General features: G+C 53.9%; 1 protein-coding gene and 2 long non-coding RNA genes across 4 annotated transcripts in view; 1 reads left to right on the top strand and 2 right to left on the bottom strand.

Moving 5' to 3' along the window:
- The first annotated feature begins 1,099 nt into the window (after positions 1-1,099).
- The window catches only part of MAPKAPK2 (MAPK activated protein kinase 2), a 45,210-nt gene continuing 19,979 nt past the window's right edge, over positions 1,100-26,330 (top strand). The window contains exon 1 of one of the 2 annotated variants that reach the window (XM_077902325.1): positions 1,100-1,441. In XM_077902325.1, coding sequence (XP_077758451.1) covers positions 1,115-1,441 — 327 coding nt within the window. In that variant the 5' untranslated portion in view covers positions 1,100-1,114. Of the gene's footprint in view, positions 1,442-16,456; positions 16,571-26,330 lie in introns of those variants that run through there. The other variant, XM_077902327.1, reaches the window with a different exon arrangement.
- LOC144316433 (uncharacterized) lies at positions 4,654-11,170 on the bottom strand. Its single transcript, XR_013382386.1, has 3 exons — positions 9,766-11,170; positions 8,716-8,906; positions 4,654-8,102 (listed from the first exon to the last, which is right to left on the bottom strand). It is a non-coding gene; the product is annotated as an uncharacterized LOC144316433 (long non-coding RNA).
- LOC144316432 (uncharacterized) lies at positions 14,403-16,434 on the bottom strand. Its single transcript, XR_013382385.1, has 2 exons — positions 15,894-16,434; positions 14,403-15,655 (listed from the first exon to the last, which is right to left on the bottom strand). It is a non-coding gene; the product is annotated as an uncharacterized LOC144316432 (long non-coding RNA).

The following is a 26,330-nucleotide window of genomic DNA, read 5'->3' as shown; positions in this document are numbered from 1 at the left end:
ATGGTGTAGGTTCAGCGACTAACTCTTCCCTGCCGGGGATCAGAACCTAGTCCCCAGACCTCCCTTTGGGCCACAGAGTCCTCTCTGAGTCTCCCCCGCCCCCCCCAAAGGTGCTGCTATCCTTTCCGCTGGGTTAGAGGAGCAGGTGGCTTGCTCGGGCCCTCCGGGAAGGCTGAAGGTCAGTCTCTCCTGTTCCCATTCAGTCCCCCCCCCCCTTTTTTTTTTTTTTTTGTAGCTCATTTACATAAAAGAAGTTCAAAGTTACCATTGCTACATTGTTGGTGGTTACCCCACGATCCACCTTTTAAGGGCAGAGCGATACACTGATGGGAAGAGAAATGCAAGACTCAGAGGCCAATGAACGTCGCGAAGCGATTGCCCGCGCGCTCACCCGGTCCCCGGGACCCCGGGCTTGTCCGCCGCCGCCCCGCCCGCGCCCGGGTCTCCCGCGGCTGCTGCCCGCCGGCCGCCCGCCCGTCCTCCCCCGTGGCTGCTGCTTCCCAGAGAGACGGACGGACGGGGCAGAGCAGAGGGGATCTCGGGGCTCCGGGGCGCCGCTCCTCGCACACGCCTGCCCGCCTTCCGCGCGGCCCCGGCGGGCGGCCAACCGCGGTCTCGGGCCCCGCGCCCCCGCGCCCCGCGGCGCCTCGCGTCCTCCCCTTTAAGGCCGGCCCCGCCCCCGCCCCGCCCCCGGCCCCGCCCCGCCCGCCCCGCCCCCCGGCCCGGCCCCTCCGACCCTCCCCTTTAAGGCCGGCCCCGGACGCAGACGAGGCTGTGACGCGGCCGCCGGCCCCCGGGCTGGGAGCATCGTCGCGCGGCCGCTTCCCCCCGGCCGGGCCCCGCCGTCCCGCGGCCGCCGAGCGCCAGGCCCCCGGGGGGAGGCTGCGAGGGAGGCAGCAGGCCCGGCGGGCGCCAGCGGCGCGCGGCGGGACCCACGGAGCCCCGCGGCCCGCCGAGCCTGGAGCCGGGCCGGGCCGGGGCAGCCGCCTCCAGCCCCGAGCAAACTTGGCCGCCGGGCGGGGGGCGGCGGGGACCCGGTCCCGAGCCCGAGGGGGGGGCGGCCGCCGGGCCCCGCGCCCCCGCGCCCGCGCCCGCGCCCCCGCCCCCGGGCACCATGCTGTCCGGCTCGCAGGGCCACAGCCCGCCCGCGCCGCTCCCCGGCCCGCCGCCCGCCCCGCCGCAGCCCCCCGCGCCCGGCCCGCCCGCCGCGCCGCAGCCCCCCGCGCCCGCCCCGGCGCCCGCCCCCGCCCCCGCCCCGGCCCCCGCCCCGGCCCCGGCCCCGCCGCAGTTCCCGCAGTTCCACGTCAAGTCGAGCCTGCAGATCAAGAAGAACGCCATCATCGACGACTACAAGGTCACCACCCAGGTCCTGGGGCTGGGCATCAACGGCAAAGTTCTGCAGATCTTCAACAAGAGGACCCAGGAGAAATTCGCCCTCAAGGTGGGTCCGCGGGCCGCGGCGGGGCGGGGCGGGGCGGGGCGGGGCGGGCTCCGAGGGGCTCCCGGGGACCCCCGGCTCCCGAGCGGCCGGAGCGCACCGAGCCCCGCGGGACACGGCGTCGGCCGGCCGGTCGGGGGGGGCGGGGGGTCGGGGCGCTCGCGGGGGGCGGGGGCGTCGGGGCGATCGCGGGGGGCGGGGGGGTCGGGGCGCCCGCGGGGGGCGGGGGGAGTCGGGGCGCCCGCGGGGGGCGGGGGGGTCAGGGCGCCCGCGGGGGGCGGGGAGTCGGGGCGATCGTGGGGGGCGGGGCGGGTCGGGGCGCCCGCGGGGTCGGGGGCGCGGGGGGCGGGGAAGGTCAGGTCCGCGCCCGCCACGCCGCCGACCGGGCTTCCGGTCACCTCCGGGTGTGGGTGGCGGGACCGGGAGGGACCCGGGAGGTCCCTGCCGTGGTGGGGTTGCAGCGGGCCCCAGCCGGGGCGCAGGCCGGTTGGCTCGGGGACCCCACTTCTGCCAGCTTCACCCCGGCCCGAGGAAGTGACTTTCGGGGGCTGTGGTTCCCCATCCTCTCCTGCCTCCTTTCTTTCCCTCCGCGGGCACAAAAGGCCCCATTACTCATTGAGCCGGTTGGTCGCGGAGTTTGGAGAAGTCGGATCAGGGGTTGCTTTAGCCTCGCTCCTTATTTGGGAGCCGGAATGTGTGATTTCACTTCCCTGGGCCTCCGGAGCGCGGCCGAGCCGCCGCGGGGCGCGCGGGCGGGGGGGGTGCGGGCCGGGGATTCCGCGGGGCCGCGGGGGGGGCCGACCCCGGGCAGCCGCTCCGACCTGCGCCCGCCGCTCCCGGGGCTGCACCGCGCCTGGGCCGTGCTGATTCCGCAAATCGGAGAGGGCGCCGGAGCCCCGGACACGGGATTGGTGGACGTTATCCTCGAGCTGGGGAAACCCAACCTCTTTTTTTTTTTTTTTTTCTAAGGGGGTGTGGTGGTTGGGGTGGGGATAAGGATTTAAGTGAGAATACCCGCTTCAGGAGTTAAACAGAATGGACTTCGAGGTCTTGATGCCACGGGTGGGTCCCCCGTGCAGTGTGAGCCGGGGTTCGGGGTCACTAAGAAGGTTTTCCCCTCCGACAGGTTTCAGATCAAACCACATCTCTAAAGGTGACACATCAGGCCTGTTTCCCCTGGGGCGTCTTAAATGATTGGAGGAGTAGAAAAATACTTCCTGTGTTATATTTTTCTCTTCCACCTACCCCCCCCCCCCCCAGCTAGCTGTGTTTAAGTTCTTAATACAAAGCTCAGATAGGTGTGATGGGTGGAACTGTTGGAATATATAATTAGATGTAATAAAACTCTGGCACTTTGCAGTTGCAGAGGGCAAGCACATCCAGTGTCCAGATTTTAAGGCCTCTACGGTGATTTTCTTGCTGCTCGCATCCTCCTTTTCTGGGGGAGGGCTTTCAGCTAGCCTCAGCGTTGTCAGAATTTAGGTTTCGACTCCAAGCTCTTGCCGTGGGCTTTCGGTTGTTGTGCCTTAGACCACTCTTTTCCATACTCACAAGTGGGGACAGGTGGGAAGAGTGGTGGTTTACCTGTGGCTCTGACCTTGAGGAGCGGAGGTGAGTGGATGCTGTTTGACCACAGTTAACCTGTACCGGTGAGGAAGTGACAGACGTTGTTTCCGGGAGAGTTTTCTATTCCCTCTGAGAGGCCATCTGCCCTCACCCGTTGGCAGTTTGGGGACGATGGCTGTTCATCCCCTTGGATAGTTGGAATATTGCATAAAGACTTCAGAACAGAAACTCACAACTTCTTCCTTTATTCTATTTCATGACACGTAAAACCATAGGCTAAAATGTTTTAGGTTGGCGACTCAGATCTCTATCGTAATTCAGGTTTCTATTATTGTAATTAATAGAGAGATTTGGACGTTTCCCTCCTATAAATCGTTCTGAAAGGAAAAATCCAGCAGCAGTCTAAGTAACACTCATAATTCATCCTGCTCAGGTTAGAAGTCAGTCTGTTTTGACAGGCAGTCTGCTCCCAGATATTATAAGTTGACTCAACTGTTAAATTGTAGATTCCCACACATCTTTGTGTAAAAACTTAATAATAGAGGAAGAAAGAAGGTATGAGGCATTCAGAGAGTGACAGCAGTGTCAACAGTACTTCCATATCCAAATATTGGCTAAGACATAATTACAGCTTGTGGGGGGAATCTGGGCCAAAGAACCCTATTTGAGACATACACCAAAGAGATTTCTAGATCTTGAATCTTGATGAACTTAACCTCATATGCTGAGTAGTGAAACGATTTTCAGAACCAGGAGTGCTTTGATTATAAAACGAGGGAGGCGGATGTTGCAGGCGAGGACAGATTACCCCACCTGGAAGGTGCCTGAGGAAAAAGGGACCAGACCTCTACTCTACATCCAGTGTCAGGCCGTTCCTGAGGATTTAGGGCAGGAGCTATAGGGCTGGAGCTGGGCCTCGGATGGGGCTTCTGATCTCTGCTGTCTCACAGCTCTGAGAGTGGATGGGAGGTGATGGCTGCCCCGGATGCCCTGCTCCTTCTGTGGTCTGATGACCTCTTAGTCCTCTTAAGTGAAATCAGTGCTTTTAAAAAAAAAAAAGTCCCCACTTAACCCTGCTGCTTCTCTACCTCCACCTCGGAGAGCTAGCATTTCAGGGCTTTTAGTGGGTGCTGTGACCTCACCTCACCATCTCTCCTGGCTGCTCTTGCTAAGTTCTGAGTCATACTCATACTTTGTCAGAGTCGAAAGGGACTTCAGAGGTCATCTCCTCTAAACCCCCTCTTCTTGCAGAGGAGAAAACCAAGGCCCAGAGCAAAAACTTGCTTGAGGTCATAGAGCCATGCACTTGGCAGAGGCAGGATTAGAACCTGGGGTGCCTGACTCCCCATCTCAGACCTCTTCCCACTTCATAACTGCAGTGACGTCCGCAGGCTCGGACCTGGGGTTGGCTGCTGCTCCAGAGCTCCCTAAGCCCGAGGAGCTGCCCTCTTACCCTCGTGGCTCTTGGCGAGGGGATGCCCGGTGGGTATTTATTGCCTCTCCAGCAATAACTCCAGAGTTGGGGTGGCGGGGGGGGGGGGGTGGCAGCTTATATACCAACTCAGCAGGTTCACGAATTTTATTTTATTTTATTTATTTTTTAAAAAATTTTTATTTATTTATGATAGTCACACACACACAGAGAGAGAGAGAGGCAGAGACACAGGCAGAGGGAGAAGCAGGCTCCATGCACCGGGAGCCCAACGTGGGATTCGATCCTGGGTCTCCAGGATCACGCCCTGGGCCAAAGGCAGGCGCCAAACCGCTGCGCCACCCAGGGATCCCGGTTCATGAATTTTAAATTGGGTAATGAACTTTAAAAAAAAAATTTTTTTTTACACCACCTCCACCCCTTGGAGGGAGCGTTTGATAGAAATCGTACTTATTATTTTTTTGTATAAGAATGTGGGGATTCTCCTAACTCTTTCTTTGGTAAGGACACCTAGTCTCAATCCACTTGTGTAATAATTGGTTGTACTCCCCGGGGGGTTCCTCAGCTGCTTCCTGCTGCTCTGTGTCATGGTGACTCTTGGGTATTAGCTGAACAAATTTAATTAAAGCTGGCACCGTTGTCCCTCTCTGCTGTGTGACTCTGATTAGTTGAAGCATATTATTGCCGTACAAAATATAGACTGTTATCATACCTTATCTCTGTTTATCTTTCCATTGCGTGGATTAGAGAAAACAAGGTCCTGTGATGTCGTCTCCTTTCCTTTCTCCTATGGTTCTCCCTCCCTAGGTCACTTTGTGTCACTGTGGTGTGGCTTCCTATGGTGTTCTGAAGGGGAGATAATCGGAACCTCCCGTGGTTGTTCTGGATGCAGAGGGGAACACAGGCGCTCCCACGGCCCCGAAGTACAGGCTGCATCCTGCTCAGCACACCTCATGCTGAGCACCTCCTGGGGAGCAGGATGGGTAGCCTGGCTGTGTGAGGGGCAGTGTCCCCAAATTGTCTTTGCTGGTTGGAATTACATGGGGGGACAGTTTCATTGACTAAATTGGCCTCTTTTCTTTTAAAGAAAGAGAGGTGGGGGAGAGAGAGCCTCAAACAGGCTCCAGGCCCAGTGTGGATCCCAAGGAGGGGATCGATCTCGTGACCCTGAGATCATGACCTGAGCTGAAATCAAGTCAGACACTTAACTGACCGACACCCAAATCAGTCTCTTTTAAATCCACTGTGGTTATAGGTTGTTGACATTTCGCTGAGCATCCTACCATATGCTTGGTGGTGTAGAGGATACAGAGATACAGACGTAAAAAATGCCTTAAAATTTAGGGGGTCAAGAAACCGATTTGGAGAAGGCAGGATTAACAGATGGATTCTGCATTGTCCAGTATGGTTGCCAATACCCACACACAGGTATTTAAGCTAAAATTAATTAATATAAATTAAATAAAAAATCAGCCAGCCAGCTTTCAAGTGTTGAGAAGCTACGCACGGCTGCTGGCTACTGAACGGGATAGCTTGGAAGAATAGATTCATCCTCGTAGAAAGTTCTACTGGACTGTGCTGATCTAGAGGTGAAACTGTGTGGTTGGGGATAGAAGAGTTTTGGAAGGGAAATCTGTGAGGAGCCTAGGAGCCACGGAGGGCTCATTGCTGGGCCTCTGAAGTTTAAGCAGATTTGTAGGAGGGGCTGGTGACCCTGGCCCTGAGGGGAGAACAGGAGACCAGGTGGGCAGGGAGCGTGTAGGGCTGCTGGCCCAGAAATGAGGCGAACCTAGCTTTGTATTAAAAGCAGGCTTTACAGTATTTGTGGGGCATGAAGTAAACTAACAGGCTGTTGTAAAGAAGGGTGACAGATCACAGAGGTTCAGACCAGGGAGGTCTAGTTTCTGGTTTCAGAGACCCCCTCCCTCTCGTGGGGCCTTGGCGCCCGCTGAGGCAGGATCAAAGGTGGATCAACGTAGGGTCCTTTTTCACTTGTGAATTCTGGGCTTTGATGGAGCTTGAAAATAGTTTCCAGCTAAGATCTGGGATCAGTGGCTGATGGAAAGGGGGAGAAAAGCAGCCCCAGGCCTCGGGACCAGATGTTGGTGGGTGCCTGGGAAATGAAGAGGCTCCTTTTCAGGGGGGCATGACGGTATCGGGGCCCACGATTAACATGTTTTGACTGCTTGGGACCAGAGGAGTCGACTCATCATCAGTTGACGATTCTCCCTAAGAAGCAGGTGCAGGGATTCAGGGAGAGGTCTGGAGGGGCCAAGCTTTTGGGACTGCAGATTTAATCCCTGGCCAGCTCCTGGGTTGGAGGAGAGGCCAAAGCTCCTGTCACCTGCAAATCCCAGGAGGAATGTCAGCCACAGTGGGGAAGGACAGGGCACTGGTGTCTGCATTGGAGTCCTTCCCAGGAGGCCCTCAGGGCTCTGATTCAGAACTCTCCCTGGTGGTTGGAGGTCTTGCTTCCTCTCTTCCACTTTGGGCCCTTCCAAGGGCCACATAGGGTCTCTTTTTCCCTGTCTTTCCCGGACTACATCCTTGCAGATGCTTCAGTGTTCCAGGAGGGAGGGGCGGGCAGGGCAGAGTTGTTCTTTGTGTTCCAAGGGGCCGCAGCTGCTCTTGGTAATGATTTAAGGCCCGTGCGGAAGAGTCCCATACCTCATTGCACCTTAGAGCTGATGACACTCCCTGGGCATCTTTCTTGACTCCTTCCATCTCACCAGAGTGGGAGGTGAGGCCAGGCAGGAAGGGTTCCCAGGTCTTACCCTTGGTCTTCATCAGGGATGCAGTTCCCTGGGATCTTCCCTCAGTCTCGGTTCCCGTGATGTTTTGGTTGCTACAGGTAGTAGTATTGGGACTGTGGCCCTTGCAGGGCAAAACTGAGCTGAACTAACTGCTCCCTGGGCTTTTTCTACATAGGTCACCTTAATGATGGGGACATTGGTGGAGAGAAGGGGCCATGCCCCTGGGCAGCTTACCGTACACCAGGGGTAAAACCTAAATCAGATTTGGTACCTTTTCTCATCATTAGCTGGATACTGATATTTTGCATTTTAGGATATATATGGGTACAGATTTATGAAGATGAGTCTGTTATTACTGGTCATGTACTAGCTAAGAAAGGAAAAGATGATGTCCAGTGTATGTGCCCTGCTAACTGGTCATGTGACCTTGAACAGGTCAGTTAAATTTCCCAGGCTTTGGTGCCTGTGTCTGAGGTCAGGCTCCCAGTTGCTCCTGAGCACTGGCATGGGTGGGGTGGGGGGGGGGTACGGGGTGGAAGGCTGTGCCCAACCTGCTCCCTGTCGGACCATCAGCAGTGCCGGGGCCAGCGGGGATGCCCCTATGATAGGCTTGATGCTGGGCTCCACGGTAGCTGCGTCCAGTTAATTAATACTCATCGCCGACCAGCTGCTCCTTCTCTCGTGGGAAGACTTGGCAAGCGTTGGCAAGCGTTCCAGCGGGCGCCTCGGCGGAGAGCATGGGCTGTGTAACTCGGGGCAGGGCGGGGGTCTCCTCTTACCTTGAGGGCAGAAGAATCCTAGTGTCGTGGGGTCTCAGGGTGGAGAGCAAGAACTCTTCGTGTTCTGGAACTTTGTTCCCATTTGAGGTGTGGGTCCAAACAAGGCTGCGGGGATTGGCTGTGCAGGCTGCGCCCTGCAAGGGGGCGGGGGTGAGGGCTGTAGTCTGACCTGCTGTCCACTAGTCTGGCTTCGTGTTGCCTTGGGGTGGGGCTCGTCCCAGTGGGTGCCTCCTTCTAAGTCACCCAGAGATATGGTGGGGGCTGGGGGCTGTTCCCAAAGCCCATGAGGAAATCGGGATGTACATCCAGATAGCACTCCCCCCCTCCCCAAGGTTATGTAAGACTAGAGACCAGAAGTCCGGAGAAGCAAGAGGAAAGACAGATGCCTGGGGATGCCTCTTTCCTTCTCTTCCGGCTCACTTGGTGCCAAAGCCGTGGTTTCAGCCCAGAAGCTTTGGCTGTGGGGTCCCGTGGGCCAGGCCACCCTGCGTGGTTGGAGGAATGAGACACCCAGGGCAGAAGGGGATGAGGTTGTGCTCAGCCCCTGGGAGTGCAGCCTTGGGCTCCTGGTTCTCCGACCTAGTAAACATCTCTGGGTGCAAGCTGGTGGGTGGGAGAGGCTGGGACGAGGCCCCAAGGTCAAACCCTATCTGTTAGTCGTGTTCCCCTCCAGCACCGGCCAGGCTCTGTGTTTATTCTGCTAGGAACCTGAGCTGCCCAGAAGGGTCATGTGAAAGGGCATCTTACTCTGAAGGGACGGATGTTCCAGGCATCTCTGTGGCCAGCGGCCATCTAGCGCTCATCTGGAAGGTGAGGGGTGGTGGACCAAGGCAGACGCTGGGTGGCCACCATTCCAAGGCTTTCCTGTCTCCTAGCAGATGAGGGGAACAAAGGGGGCCTTCTCTCTGCGTGACTCGGCCCCACTGATTCTTTTGAACCTAGAGCAAAGGTGAGGGGGACCTACTGATGAGCCCCTGCTGGGGACCTACTGACAAACCTCTGCCTTCCACCCCTCCGTGGCAGGTGATGGCGTCAATCACCTCCCTGCCATTGTGATGATCCATATTGTCACTAGGCTCCCAGCCTACACACGGGACATTTGCAACCTGGCCTCCCGCCCAGGGCCTAGAATTGTTACTCAGCCCCTCTGTCCCAACAGCTAAAAATAGACCTGCCACTGGTGCAGTCTCCCCTCGCAGCCGGGCCCTGCTGTCCGCCCCAGCCTTCCTGTCCCTGCCACACTGCAGAAGACGGAGTCTCTCTTCTAGCTCGATATCTCCCCCTGCGGCCCCTTCTCTTGCAGCCTGAGCTTGGTGGGTGGTTGGGGCCAACTGCCTTTCCCGAGCCCTGGGAGGGAGGCATGGCTGGGGCTGCTCCAGGTGGCGGATCTCACTCCTGGCACTCGGAAGAGCGATAAAAGTGATTGCCCCCAACCACCTGCCAAGCTCAGGCTGCAAGGGCAGGGGGCCGCCGCTGTACAAGGGGTACAAGGGCCCGGGGAGCTGCCCTGCTTCTCCATCGGGGGGAGGGCTAGGGGGAGGGTGTGGAAGCTCATCAGAGTCCATGAGACTTTCCCCGTGCTTGCCTCCTGCCCTGGCTGCCTGCAAGGTACACTGGCAAGCAGGCCTCCCTGCCGCAAGGTGTATGGCTGAGTTAGGAGGCCCTGCCCCTACGTGGGGCTGTCCCGGGCCCTCCCCCGACTGCCCCGTGACCGCCTGCTACCTGCCCTAGGACTCCTGTCCCTGTCCCGTTGCTCAGCTATAATCTTCCCCCCTGCTGTGTGGGGCTTCGGGTTACCACGCTCAGAGATGTGACCTCATACTGTCGGCCTCCAAGCGTAACTGGGCCCTGGTTACTGGGCCCTGGCTCTTGGGCCCTCCTTCCCGAGTCAGGCATGGCTCCTCCAGCCTTTTCAGCTTTGCCACCTGCAGGATATCACAGAGAACACCGGTCTCTTCTGTCTCCTGACTGTGGGGGCAGGGTTGTTGCTGATCCATGTTCATCGAAGCCCAGTGGGGTGGCCTCTTCCCTTCCTGCCTGGGGATCCTGGGCAGGCGAGGAAGCAGAACAGAGATGCTAGGTGACAGCATGATAGATACTGGGTGGACCATTTCTTTTACCTTGACTTTGACATTCTTTCTGATTTTCCTAATCCTTGGACAGGTGTTGGTACTAACCATGCAAACAAGGGTTCTGCATCTTTTTTTCTGAGACTGAGGTTTGTTTGGGAGAAGAGGTGTGTGAGGGAGGGTAATAGGAGCTGAGGTAGGTCTTGGGGGGCCCTCTGGCTTCAGCTCGAGTTACATACTGGACTGTGTCTCTGTGGACTGCTTTCTCCTGTCTGTCCCCCTGGGGCCTCATTTTCTCTGCGGGGAGAGATTTATCTGCCAAGGCCCATTGGCTTCTGAAGGGAGGAGTTGGGTGTAAATTGCTAAGAGTTTATTTTTAACTCTGACAGAAGGAGCCCCTGTCCTTGGAGTAACCATACCCTCCCTCTTCTCTGTCCCGGGCCTCCTCCTCTGGCTTCTGAAATTCTTAGAGGAAAGCTTGCAGATTCTAAAGGCCAGGCTTCAGGGGAGCTGGGGCAGTGAAGCCTCTCCAAGTGGAGGATCTGCCAGTTGCTGGACAGGCCAGACTTCTGTAGAGCTCAGAGGACCCTGGGGGGAGGGGCAGGGAGGTGGAGGGGGAGCCCTGGGCATTGGAGGCCACAAGTGTGGAACTTAGAGCATCCTAGGAATGCAGGTGGACTGGTGTAGAGGCCATAGGGGCCTTGGACCGACTCGCCAGCAAATGCCAGCAAAGGCGAAGGTAGCAGGGGTCATCTTGCGCCCTTCAGGTGCCTCTGTCCTCATAGGCACCCGGAGCTCTGAAGGGGAGAAGGAATCGGGGACAGAGCCAGTGCATATAGTAGCCTGCTTTGGAAATGCCTGTGTTTACAGAAACACTGAAGTTTAATTATTCCCTCCAACCGCCGGGCTCCTGAGTGTCACATCCTTTCCACTGGAGCTGGTGTGGGATCCTCAGGGACTTCATACAGTCATGTGACCCCCAATGTCCCCCCTCGCCTGGCAGGGTGCTGGTCACCTGGGCTCCCTGCGGGGAGGAGGAGGGGTACCAGTGACCCTCGGCCCGCATCTGGACCCTTCTGATTTCATGGACTTGTTTTGGTTACCTTGCCTTAGATTTTTAAAAGGAACAGAGACTGGGGTTTGAGGTGTAATGAGAGCAAGAAGGAAGGGAGAGCCGGAGGTGGGTGGGGTGGGTGGGGTGGGGTAGGGCCAGGCCAGAGAAACGCGTGGCTGCCTCTGAGAACCTCAGCTGGGGAAGGGAGGTCTTGCCCTCTCTGTTCCTTGGGGGATTACTCTGCCTAAAGCCAGCTCTGATCATGCAGCTTCCCCGCTTAAACCCTTCAGTGAGTTCACTCTGCCTGTAAAATACAGGACATTTCCGGATCCTTCCCTGATGTGACCCAATCTGTTTTTTTGTGGGTTTTTGTTGTTGTTGTTGTTGTTGTTGCTGTTTATTTTCTGAATACCTGCTGTGTTTCAGCTGAAGTGCCTTACCTTTGCTGTTTCCTTAGTAGGGCCCTGCCTCCCTCTCATTCCCCACCCCCGTCACCTTTGCTCACGGGATGTATGCCATCTGTCCACCTGTATCATCTTTGCCTCCCTGCCCCACCCCTCTCTGTATCTAGCTACTCCACCCTGTACAAATGCTGCCACTTTCACGAAAGCCTTCACGCTAGAAGTGGCTCTCCCCCACCTTCCCTGTCAAGCTTGCCAAGACACTCTTCCCCTGTTTCAGTCTGTCTCCACGTTCAAGGGGGCTCTTCTAGATACGGATTGTAAGTCCCCGAAGATTCACATCTTCGATATTTATATATCCTCTTATTTCCATGTGACTGTATACCCTCTTTAAAAAAAAGATCATGGAGTATTTTGGCATCGTGCATCATACCTAGCTGCCTAATAAAGGTGTGATCGCTGAGTAATAGTGGGCGCTACCTGCATGAACGTAAGGTCCTGATAGTGATCCTCAGGTGGAGGGGGGACAAGAGGAGCCGATCAGGGCGTGGAGCAATATTGGGCTAGGCTCTCTGAGATTGAGCCAGGGGCCTAGTAAAGCCCCCCGCCCCCCACCCCCCGACCGTGTCCGAACCTGTTCTTCCTCTTATCTGCTAAGAAACCATTCATAGCAGAACAGTCTTCTGGGCATTTCTTCCCTCCACACATTCGGATCTGCTGACTCAAGCTGGCACCTTCTGTTTCTACTAACGGATTTCTCGTTCTTGTAAGGGCCCTGACCACAGTTTCCCATTGATGCCTCTTCTCTTTCTCCTCCCTGCTCCAGAGCCCCTCCTTTTCCTGTTCCACTACGGAGATGATCCTTCTGTCTCTCAGAGAATTTTAACTGAGAGCGGGACGGATGTAGAACTAGCCAGCTCTCCTCCAGCTCTTGGCATCTTCTAGTTAGCTCCAGACAAAGCAGAGACACACAGATGCGGTCCAGGGTGATGTGACGGCTGGCCTCGCTCCTGCGTGTCACAAGGAGACACGTATTGAGCCCCAAGTTGCCAGGTCTGAGGTCAGAGGTTTGAATTTCCATGGGGCCACTTAATTCCATGCCACAGATTTGTAGGAGAAACAGATTGGGACTGGTATCCGAGCGCCCTGGCTTGTGTGGTCCTCAGCAGGTCCGAGAACCTGTCTGGGCCTCACTCAGTTTCCTCATTTGTGAATCACAGGGCTCGGGCTTGATCTCAGACTTGATTGTAGAGGACTCCTGCCTTGAATGAAGGGTTTTCTGTATTACTGTTCCCGCACTGCTGGGAAAACAACCCTATGCTGGGAAGAAGGTGGGCAGCCCAGGTTCCGGGCAGCAGGGACCGTTCCTCTCTACCCTCACCTTCTGCAGGCCAGTGTTCCGTCACCTTTCCCAGGGCTGTAGTATTTTTATTCATTCAGCCGTTCAGCCAGTGTTTATAAACATTTATTCTCCTCCATGCTTGCCTCCTGCCTTCCCTGCTGCCTGGCCATCAGGACGCCCAGATGGCAGGATTAGCCTCGAATGGGAGACAGTCAGGGTCATCCCCTTGGGTTTAGACCCCTTTAATACCTCTGCTATATGAGATGAGAGGAATTTGGAACAATGAGGGCTGATTCTTTCTAGCAGCTTAGACTAGACTCCTGCCTTTCTAAGCAGGATTTGCCTTAGGGTGCCTTCTATCCCTCTGTGATCCGAAGCAACTTACTACTCGAGAAAATTAATTAGCAGCGCTGAGGATGACTTCTGCAGCCTCCCTGAGGATAGATCAGAGCGGCACAGGGACCCTGATGCATATAACAGTCCTCCGTCTCCTGCCTCATTCAGATCACTGTTAACCGTTTAGCAATACTGTGAAGGTTTCCCAGATTAATAACAAGTCTTTATTGAGCAGATACTTTGTGTCAGGCATTGTGTGAGGTGTTTTACTTACATTCTTGGTAATCCCTTAAATAATACTGCAAGGTCGAAGTCTTTACAGAACACTTAGACTTTACAGAAGGGGAAAGTGGTCAGACACGTTCAGAACAGTGCATTTGCTAGCAACGATTTACTGAGCACCTGCTAAGCGCCGTCAATTATTTTCGGCCCTGGGGGGATCTGTTAAGTGCACAAACCAGACCAAAAAAAAAAAAATCTTGTCTGCATGGAGCTTGCATTCTAGCAATGGGAGACTGACAAAACATAATCAATTAAATGATACAGCTTGTCAGATGGTGGCAAAAAGGGACGCCTGGGTGGCTCCGTGGTTGAGTGCCCAAGGCGTGATCCTAGAGCCCCGGGATGGAGTCCCGCATCGGGCTACCCGCAAGGAGCCTGCTCCTCCGTCTACCTGTGTCTCTGCCTCTCTCTCTGTGTCTCTCTCACAAATAAATAAATAAATAAAATATTTAAAAAAAAAACAAAACAAAAAACATGGTGGCAAAAAGAAAGGTGGCCCTGGACTGCTGGGCGTGTGTGTGGCTCAGGGAAGGTGCACTGGGATTGCACTTGGGAGTCCTGGGAGGGGAGCCATCAGGTACAGAGCCATGAGGCTGCCGGTGCTGGGAGGGTCGGACTCAGCCTGCGCTCCCTCTGGCTTGCCATACTGCCTCTCTATATAGTTCCTCTACGAATCCGTTGTAACTTAGTACTTAGTTGCCCTAGCAGTTTAGGTTGTATCATCAAATATTTATGGAATGCTTATTTTGTGCACATCGCTACACTGATAGGGTATGGGCCCTGCCTTTGGGAACTGATGGTCCAGACGGGGAGTGAACACCTGTGTGAGTATAAAAGGAGTGAAAAAGATGAAAAAGACCCCCCTCCCCCCCCATGAGCCCTGCGATCCGGATTGTGCCCTCTCACACATACTCTCATTTGACGGTCTCTGACACAGGCAGGCCAGGACGTCTGATGTCTGGGTTTAATACAAAGAAAGAGGCTCGGGGAGGCGGCGGTGGGTAAGTGGTGGAGTCGGGGCTGTGTGGCCAGGGACACCTGGGAGGGGGTCAGCTCTGCCCGGAGTGGGCAGAGGACACATCATGGAATCACACCTGTGACACACAAGGTGGGGGGCAGATAAAAGTGTGGCCGGTGGGAGGGATCTTGAGGAATAACGTGAAGAATGACGCTGGGTACTCCCACCTTCCGTTCGGCCCAGGGGGGCAAGGCTGACCTCCTCCCAGGGATCTCCGTGGTAATAGGAAATGCTTGGGGTGGGGTGTTGGCGGCCGGCCGTCCAGTAGAGCCGGGGAGGAAAGGAGTCATGAGGAGTTGGCCGGGCTGACCCCGTGGCAGAGCTGACTTTTATGGGCCGCTGGGCCCTCCCGGGACTCCTGTCCGGCTCCGAGGGGCCACGCCGAGCTGCGCGCCTGAGGTGGGGGGGTGGGGGGCAGGCGGCGTGCAGGGTGCCGGGGCGGCTCTCGGGCCCGGGCTCCGGCCACCTTAGGCTCCTGCCTCTCGGGGCCTCCGGAGTCCGGGCTCAGGTCGGAGCCAACCGTTAGCGCAGCTGGGAAAGTGAAGCAAGGCCTGGGTTTTTTCCTGAGCGAGTGTTGTGGTGAAGGAAGTTGCAACACGATCTTTTCTTTTCCTTTCTTTTCTTTTTTTTTTTTTTTTCTCTTTTTATAGAAGGGGAAAACCATCTTCCAGTAAACTTCAAACTTCAGTCACAGCCTCTAGTCTTTGATGGAGGGCACTGGCCGCCCCCCTGCCCCCCGCGCTCTTGGTAGAGATCTTTCTTTCCTCCCCCGTCCCTCTCCTCCAGGGCCGTGGCCCTGCAGCAGGCCGGCTGCCTGGAGGGCTGCCCAGCGGCCTCTCCTTGACAGTGGGAGCTGGTGAGGGAGGACAGGTGGTTCCCGACACCCACCTGGCCTCTCCTGCTCCCGCATCCGGCTGTGTTCATTGGGTATTCTAGAAGGCCGAGGCAATACTTCTCGGCTCAGGTAATCACACTCGGTGGTAGATTCAGAGCATGTGCCTAGGCAGGTGCTGGGCAGAGGGGCTTGACATGTGGGAGGCGGGAATCAAGGCTGGAAGACCACACACGTTAATCTGGAGTTCTTGGTCAGGTTTGAATTTGGCCTTTGTACTGTACCTGGGCAGGAATCCAGTTATGTTTGAAAGCATGCAGATGATTTATTTTCCTGATGGGAAATTTTGAGGTCTGGAAAAGTAGTGGGTTTGGGGTTGTGTTTCTTCCTCTCCTCTCCTCTCCTCTCCTCTCCTCTCCTCTCCTCTCCTCTCCTCTCCTCTCCCCTCCTCTCCTCTCCTCTCCCCTCCCCTCCCCTCCCCTCCCCTCCCCTCCCCTCCCCTCCCCTCCCCTCCCCTCCCCTCCCCTCCCCTCTCCTCTCTTGGATTTCTGTGCCCCCCAAATTTCCGTGGCCAAAACGTTCTCTACAAACCTTTGCGACCCTGGCTTTAGTCAACCAAGGGGTGTTTTAGGTCATCCCTGAGAGTGAGGCCTGCTTGCTCTGAGGAAGCTGGGAAATGCCCCACTGCCTGGGGTGCGTGGTGGCTGCTGGCACTTCTAGTGCTGCTGGCGTTAATTGCTTTCTCCAGCAGAGGAGGGCAAAGTCCGTAGGGGTGAGAGTTTTAGTTTGGGCTGTTTTCTGTACCTGTTGTCTTTGGTACAGCTGACATAGAGCTCCTCTTTTCCTGCGGTTTTCTTTGAATTTAATCTCCCTGTCTAGTGCCCTTCAGGCTGGACATGAGCTCTGAGAGGTGGTGGTGGATGGAGTTTGCTTGTTTACCTGGATCCCACAGTGAACACATCAGCCCTCTTTCACAGGATGCTGCGCTGGTCAGTAGCGTAGCCCTAGCCACATGTGGCTATTTAAATTAAATAAATAAAACGAAACATTAGTTCCTCTGTAGCAGTAGCCACGTTGCAAGTGCTCAGTGGTCTCATGTAGCTAGTGGCCACTGTACTGGGCAGCACAGCTAGAGAACATTCTATCATCTCAGAACATTCTCTTAGACAATGCTGGACTCTGAGGTCATCATTCTGCACCCTGGTAGAGAATTATCCGAGGTGGAAGGGGATTTGTGGAAGAGCACACGGAGAGGTTTTAAGGCCCAGGTAAGGGGTAAAGAGGTGGTAATCATTTAAAAATGGACCTCAGATAGTATTTAGTTTGTCTTGTTTAGGACTACATCCCAGTAGATGGTCAGGTAGCCCCATGGCTCCCGCACTAAGTCAGTTGTCACCTGTGGGTAACATTTGAAAATACAGATGCCTGGGCCTCACTCTCCATATCTTTTTGAGTCTGAGACCACAGAGGTGGCATTCAGGTATGTGTGTTCTCATCTGATCATTATCTGGGTTTGGCTACCACTGATCTATTGATCCTGAGCTTAAATTCCTCCAGTGATGGGGGGAGCTTACCCCTTTTCAAGAAAACCTTACCATTAAAAAAACAAAAAAAATCAAACAAACAAAAAGCTGCTGTTGTTAAAGTTCTCTGTTTACTGAGTTCAAAATTTGTTCCCTGAACTTGTAATATTCCTTAGTGCTAGTTGCGTTTTCTGGAGCCTCACAGAGTGCTTCAGTTCCGTCTCCTGTACTCCGTCTTCTGCAGATATTTGAACACAGCCTGTGACCTGACGTCATGGCTCATTTTCAGAGTACTCAGCCTGCCAAGGGCTCAAGGGAGATGCAGAGATGAGACATCATTGCCCTGATCCTTCCAATTATCGGGCCTTGCTGAGAGATTGAGGAAAGGTCCCTGAGCGGTGGACCCTGTCAGTGGAGGCTCCTAGAGGTTGTGCAGCCGGTGTGGACCATGTGTACCCTCCCCCTCTCTGCACACCGTTCCGTAGGAAAGAGTCCCTGTTTCTCTCTGCATGGTTAACGCTTGCTTTTTGGGGGCACTGATCTGTTTGCCTTCAGAGGCATTGGGAGACTCAGCCATCCTTTGCCCATCAGGTAGGACCATAAACATCACTCTGCTTAGAGACCTTCAGTAGCACCCTCCCCTGGCCTCCAGCGTGATGCATGGAGACTCCTAACATGGCCTTCAGACCAGCTGGCTTTGACCTTCCTTCCACCCCCACCCCTCACACACATACACTCCCCTTTCAGAGACCACTACTCCCCACTCTGAGTACTTGCTTAGGCTCCCAGATCTTCTGCTGGGCCTCCCATTTGTTCATCATCTCATGTCCTGGTAGGGTTCGAGCTCTCCTTCGAAGCTTAGATTTCACCTGCTGCCCACCCCCCACCCCAGGTAGATGAGCTCCTTTCCTTATGCTAGTAGGTAGTTCATACTAGTGGTAAATCTGCTCTGAATTTGAATCACAGTCACTCTTGTGTCCTTCTGCCCTGGACTCTGAGCTCCTTGAGGACAAGGACTGTGTCCATTTGTTCGGAGTCCCCCAGTGCAAAGCGTAGCACCAGGTATTTAGCCGAGGTGTCGCGTGTGCCCCCAGAAGTGGGGTAGTCTTCCTGCCCGTGTGGCCTCGGGATTCCGATGAGCCCGCCTTGGGGAGCAGGAACCCGTCTCCCAGGGCAGCCTTCTCTCCCCAGTGGCCTCGGGCCCCAGCAGCTCCTCAGAGAAAAGTGCTGTTTAGCAGCTGATAATTAGCACGCAGGGCCTGGAGCCTTGGCTGCCTCAGAGGCAAAACTGGTATTTAAACAATAAAGTTTTTGAAATCAAGAATTAAAGTGTCTGCTTCAGAAGCAGCTACATCCAAACAGAAGCTGCCCGGCTCCGATAAATGGAATAATGAGCGGAGCCAGGGGCTCTCTCTGGCCCTGCGGGGGCCCCGGGGCAGGCGGCCTGGCCGGGTGTCCGGAAAGGGTATTTCCTGTCGCTGCTCTGCCGGGACCTGGGGCTGCCTGGGGAGGGCAGGAGGCTTCTTTGGGAACGGCTGCCGGGCTTCCCTTTTACCCCCAGCCTGTATGGATTAGGCTCATTTTGCCCAGTGGACAAGAAGAGAAATTTGGGGAAACATACTAGGAATAAACGGGGGGGCTTTTTCCGAGGTGCTGAAGCACACTTTTGCATCCAGGGCTAAATAGAGACGGTCCCCTCCTTGCTGCCTCTCTGTGTCTCCTCTTGTTTTCTGCCGCTGCCGCCGGCGTGGAGAGGCGTGGAGAGGCGAGAGCTGACGTTCGGCCTCCTCCCTCCCTAGGTCAGAACCGGCGGGAGGAATTCCCCGGCCTCTGGTTGCTGCCCAGATACTAACCGCAATCTCCAGCTCCACTGTTCTAAGAAACTCACGTACCAGGAACAGCCCGTGGCTTCCGAACAGGGGCAACTGCTCGAGAGGCAGAGGCTTCCTGTGTGTGTCGGGGCGGGGGGGGGGGGGGGCATTGAGAGGACCCTGCAGCCTGTCACCAGGACACCTGCCTCTGTGCTCAGCCGCAGAGGTCAGTGGGAGGTGCCTGTCCGGAGCCTGCTTTATCGGGAACGCAGCAGAGAGCCCACCCCGGGAAACCAGAGAGCCTCCCGAAGGAGCATGTGGCCGAAATCAGGGTGTCTGATAAACAATTTTTTTCAGGGAGCAGGTGGGGGAAGACTATTGTCCGCTCCTCTGGAGACAACCCGAGATGTAGATATATAGTTTGAATACAAAAACACTGGACTTTCTGGAAACGTTAACATCATCCGTGTCCCGTCTGAGCGTCTGTCACTCATTGTGACCTCTCCATTGGTATCTGGCCCGTGGCGGGAAGAAGCCCGGGTGACAACCCTTGCCTGCCATCCTCTTCAGTTTCTCTGTGGGGATTAGTGGCATCGGTGGCTGAGCTCACCCAGACCATGTGACACTTGGTGGTGACCCCTCACTGACCGCAGGTGTGTACGCTGCGTGCATGACCCGGTTACCCATATAGGCAAATGCAAAACAGTTGGGGTAGTTAGGAGGAGACTTGATACAGGAAGAAAACCCAGTGGCTGGCCTGGGGTTGAGCCCTTGTCCTTGGTGACATAGGCTTAGGTGATTCACAGCCGACGTTGGCTCGGGTGTGTGCAGAGGCTCAGTCTCTCTGCTGAAGTTGTAACGGTCCTTCGGAAACTTCACTAGTTGAACTGAGGGTGAAGATGCCCCAAGCCTGCGTGCGCTCATTAACCTGTTCACCTGTCTGTTCACTGGCAGGTTATCGAAGGGAAAACATGTTTTTCTTATATACTCCCAATAGTAGGAGAGCTATGGTCAGGGGTCAGGGTGGAGGAGAGAGTTACCCATCTCTCCAGGCACCAGACGGTCTTGGAATGTGTTGGTGGAATGCCGGTCCCAAGATGCTCTGATGAGATAAATCTGGGAAATGCTCTGCATGCACATTAACATTTTATTTTATTTTTTTTTTATTTATTTTTTCACATTAACATTTTAAAGGCTCTGAGAAGTTCTGTAGCAAAAGAATCCATTTGACTTTGTAACCTAGTGCTCCTGACATTTATGGAATCCCTTTTTTTTTTTTTTACCTATTAATTATTAGCATCCTTAGAGTCTACTGTTAGTCTACTGTTAGGGAAATGGCAGTACACCTCCCTGCTCTGGGCGAGCTGCCAGTGATTCGAGAAGAATTCACCTGACTCTAGGTCAGCCCAAGTTGGAGAGATTTTTAAAAGGTGTGTGTGTACATATGTGTGTGTGTGCGTGTGTGCTGGGGGGTGTGGCAGAGAAGGGCCCCTGGCAGGTGGCTTCTATTGAAGTTGGCCCTGTCTGCATCCCTGCTGGCTTTGTGCTTCTGGAGAAGGCTTTTGTCCTGGCTTGAACATGCTGAATAGCAGCTACATCTGTCATGCCTGGGAAGCGGCAGTTTGCAGCGTGGGGGGTGAGCAAGCAGTGAACAGACACCCCTGCTTGAGGCCCCGGCTGCTGAGAGTCTCTCCATATCGAAGGGAGGGGCTGGTGATCCAGAGGCAGCTGCTTGCTAATCCTGGAGTGGAGGGGAGCGAGATTTAGCTCCCTTATCTCTGCATTCTCCTTGTCCGATGGGGGAAGATTGTGTTGAACCCCGAGCTGGTAGCTGGGAAGAAGCAGGTGGGCAGGATATTTTCTCCCCTTCACCAGCCACAAGGCATCTGGAGGGTGGAAGACACTTAGCTCTCCATTACCCAAGGCGGGGAGGGGGGGAGGGAGGGGCAGAGATGAAGCCATTTTGGTTTAAGTTTAAGGAAGAAATCAGAATTGTGAGGTGGGGTTCATCAAGTTTGTGATGTTTTAAAATTCGAGAGTCCTGGCTAGAATTGCTTTCAGACAGTTGGTGACAGGAGACGGGTGTGAGTGGCCGGCTCCTTAAGAAAGGTCTGGGGGGGCCCTTCCTGGGTTCTTCACCGGGAACAGAGCCAGTTCCAGGGAATTCCCGAGGCTTGTGCAGACTCAGTACCCTCCCTGTGCCGCTTTGCTAGAATGCAAAGGATTTCTAAGGAAATTGGCCACTGGGAAAAAAATGGGACCGTGAGTAGGAACCAGTCACTTCGTGGAGGTTGTACATGGCCCGTGTGGGAAGACCTCTGTATAATTAAGGCGGGCTCAGGATTTCCCTGTTTGTATGGATGTATGTGTTAATATATTTTTTTATGCTGCTTTTCCTCTTTTGACCTTCTCCCACAGGGGGAGGGGTTTGTCTGTTCTTAGGAAGTGGGGTGAGGTGTCCCTTACCTCCCAGCTCCTCTGGCCTTCTCTCGCCTTCCCTGGGTCACAGCCCCCGAGGCCCAGAGTCACTGAGCGGGGGGAACACCCCCAGTCCCTCTGATTGTTGCCCTTGTTAGTGGAGAGAGGGCAGATGCTCCCGTCCGTTGCCCCTGCACAGGAAGTCTGGGTGGGCCAGGTTTTGGTTTGGGAAACAGGAGCGTTAGAGGCTGCTGCCAACTGGGGTTGTGTTTGCAGACTCCCAGGCTCCAGTGTCTCCGGAGGGACCAGCAGCTCTGACCCTCGTGGGCTCGCTCCGGTCCCTGGGGAGGGAGCCCTTGCCAGGAACCTCTGAGCTAACTGGAGGTGGGTGTTGTGTAAGGGTGGCCGAGGACTGCCCGGAGGACTGCCCGGCAGGAGAAGAGTAGGGGATGACTCCCTCCTTCCCCCACCGGCTGGGGATGCATCACCACTGCTGGGAATGCATTCAGGCCACTGATAGACCAAGTGGTCATTATGGAAATTCTTTCTTACCCCAGGGTGGGGCTTTACTTTTTCAGAAGAGTCTTTAGATGTCCGGGCCTTAAGGGACCAAGCCATTTACCTGCTGTCCCCTCAAGGCTACAGGGCAGGGCACTGTCTGAGCCCCCATTCCTGCCCTCTGTCCCTGTTCCCCCTTCTTGTGTCATCAGTGGCCGTAGCCTGGTGAGCAGTGGGCATGGACTCGGGGGAGAGGCTGGCACCCCGCATGCCTGGCCTTCCTTTCCCCCACAGGCCCTAGCCTGGCTGGGTCTCCACTCCTGTCACCCCCACCCCCAGCTGTGGCACATCTGGGCCTATGCAGGGTGTCCGGTTGTCCTGCATAATGAGCATCCCAGACTTCCCCTAGGTGATGTGCCACAGTGATTCCAAGGGAGGAGTGGGATTTCCCCCACCCCCAGGCACTCTAGAGACTTCCTCCAGGCTCCTGGCTCCCATTTCCGAGTCCTGATCTCTGCGCAGTGTGCTCTCCCATTCCTCCCCCACCCCCACCCCCTGCCCTAAGGAGAAAGGCGGGAAGGAAGTCCAGCCAGAAGTTGTTTTCTGGTTTGTGAGGTAACGGTCTTTGGATTGAGAAACACACATGTACCCTCCCCTTTAAGATCTGAGGCCAGAAGCACTAGATTCTGGTTTCCATGGAAACCTGGGTGGGCAAGGCAGCGAGATGGGGGCTGGTTATAGGTACAGAAATGGGGGAAGGGGCTCCCAGGGCCCCCTGTGCCTTTCGGGGGGCGGCCGGGGGTGGATCTGCATAGTCCACTCAGGGCCCTGGGTTGTATCCCTCCCCTGCGTCACCAACCGCAGGGGAACCTTGGCAAATATCTCAAACCCTCAGCACCCTAGTTTCCATGTGCCTAAAATGAGGATCACACCGGCTCCACCTGGATTATGGATTTAAAGGTGACGTTATACACAGAAGGGCTTCGGAATATATACAAATTGAACAAATTTTAAGATAGTATTACTTACCTAGGAAGATTGGAGAATCATGTCAAAGAACAGAGAGTTAGAGACCTCAGGTAGGCTTGGTGTAGCTTAGATCTTACAGGAGAGGAGAGAGAGTAAAAGTGACTTGTCTACAGGTAGGTACTCAGCAGTTAATTGTAGAACTGGGACTAGAACCAGGTCAGTCAGCTTTCTGGCAGATGCTTCTATCCCTTGGCAAACTCCGGGCTGTGTGTCCTTGGGGTAGAGAGCCACAGAGTGGAGAAAACATGACACAGAAAACCTGGCAGTTTGTGTGCGATCGGGTATAAATTATCCAGGCCATTGGGAGTTAGGAGGAGGATAGTAGAGTAGATAATCTTAAAATTATTAAAATTGGATTTTGCAAACTATTACTGATTTGTTTTGCCTCTACCAAATGTATCCCCATAATTCTCTGGGGTTTCTATGATGCCCTGTGTCCCAGAAACCTGCTGTGTGTTGGGGGGGCGGCGTGCTCCTGGTCATTGATTCGGTGTTGGCTGTGGCTAACCTACAGACCCTAGACCCTAGACCCTAGAGGGGAGGGTCCACGTGCAGACAGGAGAGAGCTGGTCACGCCCAATCCCATTCTTCGGGGACACATGGGTACGATGGCCAGGGCATGCCGAAGCTACCGGGTCTCTGCGTCCTCCGGCACCTGTCTAGAAACATGGTTTGCGCAGACACAATGAACAGTAGACTGTCAGAGCTGGAAGGCACGCGAGGGATCCTCTAAACTGGTCCCTTGAGTTTCCGGGGGCAGTACTGTGGCCAGCAAGGGGCAAGGACTTGTCTGACGGTCATGGAGCTGGTCTCGTGGGAACAAGGACTTAGGACCGCAGAGGTCTGAGCACCAAGCTCACATGCGTTCCCTCTTGGCCATGATTGCCTGTCCCCAGGTCGGCCTGACCTTTTGCAGTTCTGCCCTTGAGAGGTCCTGATGTTGGCCGAAACCGTTCCTCTTCGTTCCCTTGCCACCTTCTTCCTGTGACCCTCCAGACACCTCTTTTCCCCTTGTGATCCTTACTGGCTGTTACTTCCTTCCGTCTTCCTCTCCTTTTTTGTTATGAAATACTTGAGACATGCAACCACCTTGAAAGAATTCTCTGGGGACTGCCCATCTGCCCAGCCACCTAGGTGGCTCTACCATTGACATTTCACTCTGCCCGCTTTCTCCTATCTTTCTCTATCTTTCCCTCTCTCATCCATTCATCGGCCTTCTTTCGGGAGTGCCTTTTAATTATTTATTTATTCATGAGAGATACAGAGAGAGGCAGAGAAAGAAGCAGCCTTCCCTCCCCGTCCCCCAGGGAGCCCAGTACAAGGACCCAATCCCAGGACCCCAGGATCACGACCTGCACCAAAGGCAGATGCTCAACCACTGAGCCACCCAGGTGACCCTCGAGGGTGCCTTTTATAGTAAGTTGCAGGCATCAGTGTGCTTCCCCTCAACATTTCCACATACGGAAGTATTAATTACAGTTTGGCATTTGTTCGTGCCTTTACTTTTTTGGGTTTTGGTGGTAAAATTTATGTAACTGTGACATGCTCAAAATTTAAATGTATCGCTTGATGAGTTTTGATAAATGTTCCGTCTTTGAATTCCAAACGTCTGTCAAGATACAGAGTCAACATGGGGCTCCTGAGTGGCTCAGTTCGTTAAGTGACCAGTTCTTAATTTCAGCTCAGGGTTTGAGCCCTGCCCAGCCTGGAGCCTGTTTAACATTCTCTCCTCCTCTGTCCCTCCCCGCATCTCTCTAAAAAAAAAAAAAAGAGGGCAGCCAGGGTGGCTCAGTGGTTTAGCGCCGCCTTCAGCCCAGGGCGTGGTCCTAGAGACCTGGGATCGAGTCCCACGTCAGGCTCCCTGCATGGAGCCTGCTCCTCCCTCTGCCTGTGTCTCTGTTTCTCTCTCTCTTTCTCTCTCTCTCTCTCTCTCATTAATAAATAAATAAAATCTTTTTAAAAAATAATAAAATTTTTTTAAAAATTTAAAAAAAAAGAAAAGACCTAGAACAAACATCTAAAAATGTTTAGTTAAGTTCCCTCATGATCCTTTCTAAACGATCACAGTTCTGGTGTTTCTTCACCATAGATAAGTTTTGCCTGTTGTGGAAACACCATAGAAATGAAACCATCGGCATGAACTTATTTATGTAAGGTTCATCCACATGGTTACCTCATTGGGAGTCTGTTCCTTTTTTATACTGAGTAGTATTCCATTGTATGGATATCATGTTTTTGCCTATCCATTCTCCTGTTGATAGACATTTGAAGTGTCTCCAGTTTTGGACTATGATGAATAAAGCTTATGAACATTCTTGCATAATTCTTTTTGTGGACATAATGTTTTTATTTCTCTTGGGTCAATACCTAGGAGTGGGATTGCTGGGTCAAAGGAGGCTGTTGTTACTTGTTCTGGACTCCGCCCTGCCCTCTCATTGTGTTCTGCACTCAAGTTTGGGAGTAGTGGAAAGTGCCTTCTTGCTCACCTAGATTATTCTCTTACTCAGTATAGGAATCCCCCGAGAGCCCACCTGACAGCATCTGCTTGAATGTATCCAAGGATGGGAAGCTTATTACCTGACTGACCTCTTCTCTTATGAGGCAGCTCCTTATTGATTTCTGCCTCTTCCGTGCGAGAGCCCTATAGAATTTCAGGACCTCTGCCCCATCTCGTCCCTCAGCCATTCCTTCATGGATTCTCTTCAAGCTAATTGTCCCTATTGGTCCAAATGTTCCTCAGCTGACATTTTCTCAGACCTTTAATGTCCTGGTCATCACCCTCTGGAAGTTAAATGCTCTTTTTCAAATGTGTTGCTCAGAGGTGAGTGCTGGATTCTGGATGTGGTTGGGCCTGGACTCCTGTCTTGATCTAGGACTAGATCCACCCATGAACTGAAGGTGATATTCACTTCTTAGCAGCCACATCGTGGCATTGGAGGCAGATGAGCTAATGCTTGTGAAAAAAAAAAATTACCACAAATCTCAGGCATTTTGAGGTTGTCCATTTGAAGTCATCTAGAGCCTCTGGTATTAATGGCATTCACTCTGTACTTTCTACTCACCACCACTCTATCCTTTGCTACCACCTTCTGAGAAAGGCACCACTAAAATGAACTTAATAAAAACTTTTTGGTTTAAAACAGAGTTTGTCAACTTTGGCACTGTTGACGTTTTGGACCAGGTATTTCTTTGTGGTGGGGGATTGTCCTGTGCTTCCCAGGAATTAGCAACTCCCCTGGCTTCTACCCACTTGCGATCCTGTCCATGCCCACTCCCTGGCCCCTCAAGCTGCAACAATCAGAAATGTCTCCAGGTATTTTCATGTGTCCCCTGAAGGGGAAAATCATTTCAGGTTGAGACCATTCTTAAGGCATAGAACTTAGTCACTGAAAAAATTTTAAATAGTAAAAATAAAGCTCTTCCTGAAGGGTAACCAGTGTTCTTCTTATATATGTATTATATATATTATATATTATTTTTATATTTATATTTATATATAAATATAAATTATATATTATATATATATATGTATATGTATTTCCATATTATGTCCTTTATGGAGGACCATCCTTGCTTTTCGCAGTTCCCAGTATGCATGGATTTCAGTTAGCACAGCCTAGCTAAGTAACCCCAGGCCCCCAGTACCTCACTTGCTGTGGTGTATTAACTCTGAGTAATTGCACAGTCTAAATTTTGCTGCGCGCTCCGCAATCCACAGATCACTATGTACATAACAGATGTTTTTTATG

The sequence above is a fragment of the Canis aureus genome, chromosome 6 (genome assembly GCF_053574225.1).
Source record: "Canis aureus isolate CA01 chromosome 6, VMU_Caureus_v.1.0, whole genome shotgun sequence".
NCBI lineage: Eukaryota > Metazoa > Chordata > Mammalia > Carnivora > Canidae > Canis > Canis aureus.
This window is presented reverse-complemented; position numbering and strand designations above follow the sequence as displayed.